The sequence below is a fragment of the Rhagoletis zephyria genome, unplaced genomic scaffold, assembly GCF_001687245.7.
Source record: "Rhagoletis zephyria isolate East Lansing unplaced genomic scaffold, Rhagoletis_zephyria_1.1 Rzeph_scaffold_14434, whole genome shotgun sequence".
NCBI lineage: Eukaryota > Metazoa > Arthropoda > Insecta > Diptera > Tephritidae > Rhagoletis > Rhagoletis zephyria.
The window spans coordinates 1-8,262 of NW_016171503.1; the positions used below are offsets into that span (position 1 = coordinate 1).

Genomic DNA, 8,262 nt, shown 5'->3' on the forward strand with positions numbered 1-8,262 from the left:
TCAGTCCGTGGCCAGTTGTTGGCGAAAGTAGAAGTATTTTTATTTCTAAAAGTTTTCTAATTTTTTGAAGTGTTTGTATAAAATCAGAAAAGTGCCAAGTAGAAATTAAAAGTGCCGTTACAACACAGAAGTGATCACATGCATACATTTCACCTTAAGCGTTTGTGATTTTCCAACTACACAAATACATACATATCAATTAAAACAGAGTAACAATGCAGCATTTAAGCCACGTATCTACGCGCCAACTTGTCGCGCTCACACATACAACCATAAAATCATGGCAAGCGCCACGTGTACTCATGCAAACACGTTGCTTAGCGACCGTGCCAGTGGGTGAGGTGTTATTTCCCTCGAAATCTGACTTTCCCAGCCGTCATATAGGGCCGCGTAAAACGGATGTGGTGTCAATGTTGGATACGCTGGGCTTTAAGGTACATATCGTTACCTTAATATAGAAAGGCCCTAACTCATACAGTCGCTGAAATGCAAAAAAGCCGTAACTGACTAAAATTTTTTATTGCTTAAAATGGTTTGGGGACACATAATTCGATGAAATACATTATAATCAATCGAAGCGGGCATTTCGGATTTTTGCTTAGTTACGGCTTTTTGTATTTCAGCGACGTTGTGAGATAGGGCCTTTCTATATTAAGGTAACGATATATATACATCAATACATATACATAAACATAAAAGTTAGTGAAGATCAGGAATAATCATAGAACACTGTTTCTTCTTACAACTAGTCCTTGGAGGAGCTTACGAATAAGGCCGTTCCCAAGCGCATACAACTGAAGCGAGATTTGAACTTGGATAAACCGTTAAGTGGGTATTGCTCCTAACATGATCAGGGCTATCACTGAAACCATCGTAGTCTGATTTTTCGTGAAATCTACGTAAATGCTATCACTGAATCCGAATAGCTACGGACGTATGTAGTATATACATATGTATTTACTTAGTATGCCTACGTACATCAATATGTATTTATGTACATACATACATATAGGCATTGTTTTGCTGTAATATCGTTATCTTGTTTGCAAATTTATTTTTGAGTGGACCCCCTGCTATGATTTTATACAATCACCCTGATAATAGCGCTTACTCCAGCCGTAATTAGACGCGTGGGTTTAGAGTTCAAAGTCGCTTATCAATTTTGATTTTATTGTTAAGCGAATGTGAAGACGCCATGTGTTATATTTGCTATACTTTTACGAGTTTTATGCTTTATATTAATTTCCTCGCAGAATTGCGAATTGACTCAAACAAGTGATCACGTGTCGATTTTTTTGTAATATACATAATATTTTTCGATTTAAATTATCTTTGGTTATTTTTCTATTAAAATATTGTCCGAGCTTTTAGCAAAACCATAAAAATCACAAATTTTCATCAAAATTTCAACTTTCAAGTCTTCAAAGAGAGAAAAAAAAGAATCGCACTGATTTAAAAAAAAAATTTTTTGCTGACGGATTTTTACTTTTTTGCATATAAGCATGCATTTCTTATGAAATGAAATGTGGTAGACCGTTCGCAGAAACATATTAAGATATCATTGCCAGTTTTCGTAAATTGCACTTGTATATAAAAAAAGTCGCAAAAGCCTTCACCAAAAAAAAAATTTTTATAATTAACGCGATTTTTTGGCCGCTTTAAACTTGCATACTCAAAAATGTTCTTATGATTCAGATTTATAAGTTTAAGTTTGAAAGAAAATTTCAGATTTTTTTTCTAATTTTTGTATAAAGTTTGAAACTGTGATTTGTATGGTTTGGCTGAAGCTTTCTATAAACAAATACAAAAAATTAGCTGGAAAAACATTACGAAAATTTATAATACAAATATGTAGTAGAGACCTGCACTAGTAAGTAAAAGTTAATAATCGCCGAGTATGAATAGAAACGATGCGATTAGTTGAATTTAAATTTGACATCGTAGGCAAAGCATCGTTTTACTTAGCAGCAAGCGGATATTTTTTTCATATCATCATTTCCATATGACACGTTTACGATGAGGGATGTTCGATTTGAAATATGTGTCAAAATGAAAAACTTTAAAATTTATTGAAAAGTGTAAGCATTAGAAAGAAAAATTTTACAAAGTGCTAAATAAAATATTTCGCGAATATTTCGCGATTGGAGCAACAGGCTCCAGTGACGTATGGAAAACCTTTTAGCAAATTACAAATTCCTGCACGTCGGAATTTAAAGGGCAGAAGAACAGATTTAGAAAGTTAAAGCTTGAATGCAATTTGATTTTATGTACGTTCTCAACACAATTGAGTAGTCCACTTGCAAACAGCGTTATGTGATTTTAAAATAGAAAGCCATAAATAATAAAAAACGACAACGACAACAAGTAACTTTTAAATTGATTCTTTTTTTTATAACCTGAAAATTTTGATAAATAAGAGCATAATAACACTATACCATAACACAACATGACATAAATAACATTAACAGTCTATACGACCTAAAGCAGATTTCTAAGTTCATGAGAAGACGGAGACTTTTGAGAAATTATAAGTAAGTATGAAAGCGAATTTTGCAAGAGTAGTTAACATTCGATGCTATTTTTTCAGAATATAGAAAGATTTAGCACTGCGTTGTTAGTGGACATGAAACTATTTCAAAAACTGGTACGTTACCCACCAAAAACTAAAAAAACGAAAAAAATTTTACATAGCGCACTTTGCAAGTGGACTACTGAATTCTCTATAAATACAAAGTTCAATAGAAGTTGTTTTCACAATTAATTAAATTATTACATTTTTTGATGTATTACATTAATGGCGATCACTCAAACATGTGCATTTGTTGCATTTCGCTTAACTTTTTTCCCTCGTGACGCGTTTCCGGCGATGCCTAAATAGTAATCATCTTATGCTACGATGTCGCATCGGCAGAATCGGCATCGTGCGAGCGATTATACGATTTCAAAAAAGCATCGCTGTAGATACTAATAAAAAGGTTACTAGTACTCATACTCATACGATGCCAGAATCACTCGTGCAGGTCTCTGGTATATAGGTAGTTGTTTATAAATATTTTGAAGATAGTTACTACCAGTTTGAAAAGTCAAATTTAGTTCACTTATACACAATGGAATATTAAAAAATGTCAAACAAAAGAATGTTAATAAATCTAGAGTTTTATCATTAAAAATATTTTTGAGATGTTTATAGAGGGTTGACACCCGTTAAATGCAAATTATTTGATAAGCTAAATGAATTGTTGAAATATTGGTATCAATCGCAGTGGGCTTGAAAAGGCTTTATTTCTGAACTGGATATCAATCGAAATAGTTTTTAAAAGGCTTTACTTTTTAAATAAGTATATTTAAGAGAGTTGTCAACTGTTTAAAAAATCCAACTCAACTTAAATTAAGACAATTAAGTAACTGAAATTTGTATCAAAATTTCGGTGTCAGACGAAAGAGATTGAATAAGATTTTCTTTTGAAAATATTTTAAAGAGATTTCCACCTGTATGAAATTTCGAATTTAATTAACTTATATACAAGTTTTTTCCCCACCTTTTCAAAAAGTCATGCCGATCTAACTAAGTCTATATTGACGGCTGAGTGGAAGATCGAACTATCTCGGCACCCAGTTCGTAAAGGCCCTATCTCAGAAAGTCCAAAGACCCGTTCCTCTTCCAAAGTTGAAATTAACTGACAGGATTTGCAGCGCAAACAGCAATCGCCCCGTAACCTCCAGTAGTAGGATCACGACCCGGCGAATAGCGTTTTTTGCGATAGCTGAAGAGCTCAGAGCCAAAATGATAGCCTGTGGTAGGGCCAAAGATTCATTAAAGCTCGCCATGGACCTGGTCCGACGTAAGTATCGTTGTCTGGCTACTTCAACTTCAAAAGTTGTCTACCATTAATAGGAAACAACTCCTGGGATATTGATTGTGATAGGAATCTAGCTCGGGTGCTACCGGGTGTTGGTAAGTACCTACTCAGCTATGGTGGTTATAACTGAATTAGAGCTCGATTAGGTTATTCTCACCTAACCCTTCGGCAAGATTACGTTCTGGCCAACGTGAGAGTGGGCGGATCTGCGATGGTTTTTATTAGCTTCACCTAACTCATAGAATTCACACATACATACATCGGTTTTGATGTTCTTTTCCCTTTCCCCGCACGCCCAGATGAGCACGAGCTAGTGCGCCATATACGTGAGATCGCCAATCGCAATGAGATTTGGCGCTCATATATCGGTATGGGTTACCACAATTGTCATGTGCCGCATACAATTGTACGCAACGTCTTTGAAAATCCCGGCTGGTTTACGCAGTACACACCCTACCAACCGGAAATCTCGCAAGGCCGCCTGGAATCGCTGTTGAATTATCAAACGCTGGTTGCTGAAATGACCGGATTGGATGTGGCAAACGCCTCGCTACTGGATGAAGGCACCGCCGCCGCAGAGGCTATGAGCCTGTGTACGAGGTAGTATGAGGAAGCGAGTAACTTCAAAAAGGCCTTACTTTATTTGTATTATATGTATAAATCTTTTGAATTCCTTTCATTGCAGACACAACAAGCGCAAGAAGATTTATCTCTCGAACAAGTTGCATCCACAAACTTTGTCTGTGGTGCAGACACGCGCCGAAGCTTTGGAGTTCGTAACGGAAATTGGTCCAATTGAGAATGCTGATTTGGCGGCGCGTGAAATATCTGGCATTTTGTTACAATATCCTGATACTTTTGGTGATGTAAGGGACTTTGAGGATGTTGCTGAGAAAGCGCGCAAAAATGGTGTAAGTAATGCACTCTCTGAAGTCAGATGCTCTTTCTCTATTCTTCCAATGTTTCCGCTTTATAGACACTCATTGTAGTCGCCACAGATCTGCTAGCGCTGACACTGCTCCGCCCGCCAGCTGAATTCGGTGCCGATATCGCTATTGGCACATCGCAACGTTTGGGCGTACCGCTCGGGTATGGCGGTCCGCATGCAGGCTTCTTTGCTTGCAAACAAAACTTGGTGCGCCTGATGCCGGGACGCATGATCGGTGTTACGCGCGATAACGACGGTAATGATGCCTATCGTTTGGCTTTACAGACCCGCGAGCAGCACATACGCCGCGACAAGGCTACCAGCAACATTTGCACCGCGCAAGCGCTGCTCGCCAACATGTCTGCCATGTACGCTGTATACCACGGACCCGAAGGTCTTAAGGAGATCGCAAACCGCATACACCACTTCACACTGGCCCTGCAAACAGGATTGCAAGTGGCTGGACATCGAGTAAATAACAAAAATTTTTTCGATACTTTGCATGTAACGCCATCAGAGAGTTTGCCGAGCGAGGAAATCAAATTGCGCGCGGCGGAAAAGCGCATCAACTTCCGCTACTTCCCGGATGGCAGCGTGAGCGTGGCACTAGACGAGNGCCCTGCAAACAGGATTGCAAGTGGCTGGACATCGAGTAAATAACAAAAATTTTTTCGATACTTTGCATGTAACGCCATCAGAGAGTTTGCCGAGCGAGGAAATCAAATTGCGCGCGGCGGAAAAGCGCATCAACTTCCGCTACTTCCCGGATGGCAGCGTGAGCGTGGCACTAGACGAGACGGTGGGTGCGCGTGACGTCAATGATCTGCTGTGGGTCTTCCAGTGCAAGTCATTAGACGAGATACTAACAGAGCGCGATATACTCTCAAGCTCCATTGAGCGTTCGAAATTCCTGCGCACGTCCCCCTTTTTGCAGCATCCCATTTTTAGTTCACATCACAGCGAGTCTCGTATGGTGCGCTATATGAAGCGTTTGGAGAATAAGGATATTTCGCTTGTGCACTCCATGATTCCGCTCGGCTCGTGCACCATGAAGCTAAATTCCACTACCGAAATGATTCCATGCTCATTCCGCCACTTCACCGATATACATCCGTTCGCGCCCGTCGAACAAGCAAAGGGCTATCACCAAATGTTTAACGAGCTCGAGAAGGATCTCTGCGAGATTACGGGCTATGACAAAATCTCATTCCAACCCAACTCTGGCGCACAAGGCGAGTACGCTGGTCTGCGGGCCATTCGCAGGTATCATGAACACCGCAACGAGGGCCACCGCAACGTTTGTTTGATACCTATCTCGGCGCATGGCACCAACCCGGCGTCAGCGCAAATGGCCGGTATGAAGGTCGAACCCATACGTATTCTCTCGGACGGCAGCATCGATATGACACATTTGCGCGACAAGGCAGCAGAGCATGATAGTGATTTGTCTTGCCTGATGATCACCTACCCATCCACAATGGGAGTGTTTGAGGAAACCGTTGCTGATATATGTGAGCTCATACACAAACACGGCGGTCAGGTTTACTTGGATGGGGCTAACATGAATGCGCAAGTCGGTCTCTGCCGTCCTGGTGATTATGGCAGTGATGTATCGCATTTGAATTTGCATAAGACTTTCTGCATACCTCACGGCGGTGGCGGTCCCGGCATGGGTCCAATCGGTGTAAAAGCGCACCTGGCGCCCTATTTACCCGGACATCCAGTTATCAGTCCGGTGGAATGCGAACAGGAAAGTTTTGGTGTTGTTTCTGCAGCGCCTTTCGGTTCCTCGGCTATTCTACCGATTTCATGGTCCTACATCAAGCTTATGGGTAGTCGTGGACTTAAGCGTGCCACACAAGTAGCTATACTTAATGCGAACTACATGTCCAAGCGTTTAGAAAACCACTACAAAACTCTTTACAAATCATCAACGAGCGGACTTGTGGCGCACGAGTTCATTCTCGATTTGCGTGATCTGAAGAAAACTGCCAACATTGACGCGGTGGACATTGCTAAGCGTCTAATGGACTATGGTTTCCATGCACCCACTATGTCTTGGCCGGTGGCTGGCACTTTGATGATTGAACCTACTGAGTCAGAGGACAAGGAAGAGTTGGATCGCTTCTGCGATGCAATGATTTCGATACGGGAAGAGATTGTCGATATTGAGGAGGGACGCATGGACAAAGTGGTGAATCCACTGAAGATGGCGCCGCATACGCAAGCGCAAGTCATCTCAGACAAATGGGACAGGCCATATACCCGCGAGCTGGCTGCTTTCCCAGCGGTAAGGAGCATAATTTATGTTGGATTTATAGGTTGACTTGAGTTTTATTATTTTTTGCAGTTATTTGTTAAACCAGACTCAAAGATTTGGCCCACTGTTGGCCGAATTGACGATGCTTATGGAGATAAACATTTGGTTTGCACTTGCCCGCCTATTCTGCCTGACATTTAAACACTAGATTCGCAGTCTATTTTTGATGTCTTATATTTAAGTATAAATAAGTTTTTGTATATTAATAAAGTATAATAAATTTTTAGTATTTATTAAGAGCTACAGAAATATCTCCGGGCAGGTATGAGAACTTTGACATTACCCTTGTCTCCACTTCTCTGATATCGCGACTGGAAGTTTCCTGGTACTAACGCCAAGGGTGTTTTCAGTTTTTCTGGCCATAGATTTAAAAGTATCACTTTTAGGAATCCCTGGAGAACAAACTNAGGGAATAAAGTGATCGCCCTTTGCAAAAACGGTAGGAGAAAGGTACCATAAAAAAGTACGCAAAGTATTCAATTAGAGTTAAAATGTGTATTCTTAATTCTATATGAATTTTCAATTTAATTACTTTTTTAATGGAAATACTAAACAATACGTAGAAATATGCATTCGTCATTTTCTGGAACAAATCTAGAATACCAACCGTTCAGCTATGCAAAAACGAAAAATGCAGATCAATAGAACTTTTTACGCTCATTTCAATCATGACAAAATTATTTGGCGCAGAAAAAAAATATAGACGTTTTAAAAGGTTAAAGTTAAATTTTTTGATTTCTTTAAATATTAATATCTTATCAGCTACATACCGATTAGAAAACTTAGATGACTTCACCTGAAGATAATTAATTTATCTTTCAGCCAGTGTTGCCAGGTCATTGAAGTCAGAAATCGTCAGCATGGCTCTCAAAAATCGTCATCTGCATGTAACATTCGTAAAAATATAAAAAATTTTAATAAACGGAACCAGGAAGCCCTACTGTTTTTTTTCATTTTATTCTAGCTTCTGATTGCTATACGTAAAAAATAAAAATTTTAACTTTTTTACGAATTTTTAAAATTCGCATTACTTTGGACAAAAATATTTTTAATTACAGTAAAATTACATTTTCAGCTAAATTTTTTTTCAAACTTAACGATGTGCATTAAAAACTGTTCATACTAACAAGTTTTGCTAAAGAATTTATTCATAA

At 39.3% G+C, this 8,262-nt stretch overlaps 1 protein-coding gene across 3 annotated transcripts; it reads left to right on the plus strand.

Moving 5' to 3' along the window:
• The first annotated feature begins 9 nt into the window (after window positions 1-9).
• Window positions 10-7,475, plus strand: LOC108378572 (glycine dehydrogenase (decarboxylating), mitochondrial). Of its 3 annotated transcripts, none has more exons than XM_017634866.1 (7): window positions 10-434; window positions 750-828; window positions 4,160-4,460; window positions 4,546-4,771; window positions 4,837-5,312; window positions 5,500-7,078; window positions 7,139-7,475. In XM_017634866.1, the coding sequence occupies exons 1-7, from the start codon at window positions 216-218 to the stop codon at window positions 7,247-7,249; spliced, it is 2,991 nt and encodes a 996-aa protein (XP_017490355.1). In that variant the 5' UTR covers window positions 10-215; the 3' UTR covers window positions 7,250-7,475. The 3 variants fall into 3 exon arrangements, with proteins under 3 accessions (XP_017490355.1, XP_017490354.1, XP_017490353.1); XM_017634865.1 differs by having other exon boundaries at window positions 4,837-5,254; window positions 5,436-7,078; window positions 7,139-7,474; XM_017634864.1 differs by having other exon boundaries at window positions 4,837-5,236; window positions 5,418-7,078; window positions 7,139-7,474.
• The last annotated feature ends 787 nt before the right edge of the window (window positions 7,476-8,262 follow it).

Excerpts from the sequence above, each read along its gene's own strand:
- LOC108378572 (XM_017634865.1), top strand. The coding sequence starts at position 216 with ATGCAGCATTTAAGCCACGTATCTACGCGCCAACTTGTCGCGCTCACA. Across the intron at positions 829-4,159 it reads GAACTTGGATAAACCGTTAA|ATGAGCACGAGCTAGTGCGC; the intron begins GTGGGTATTGCT and ends CCGCACGCCCAG. Across the intron at positions 4,772-4,836 it reads AGAAAGCGCGCAAAAATGGT|ACACTCATTGTAGTCGCCAC; the intron begins GTAAGTAATGCA and ends TCCGCTTTATAG.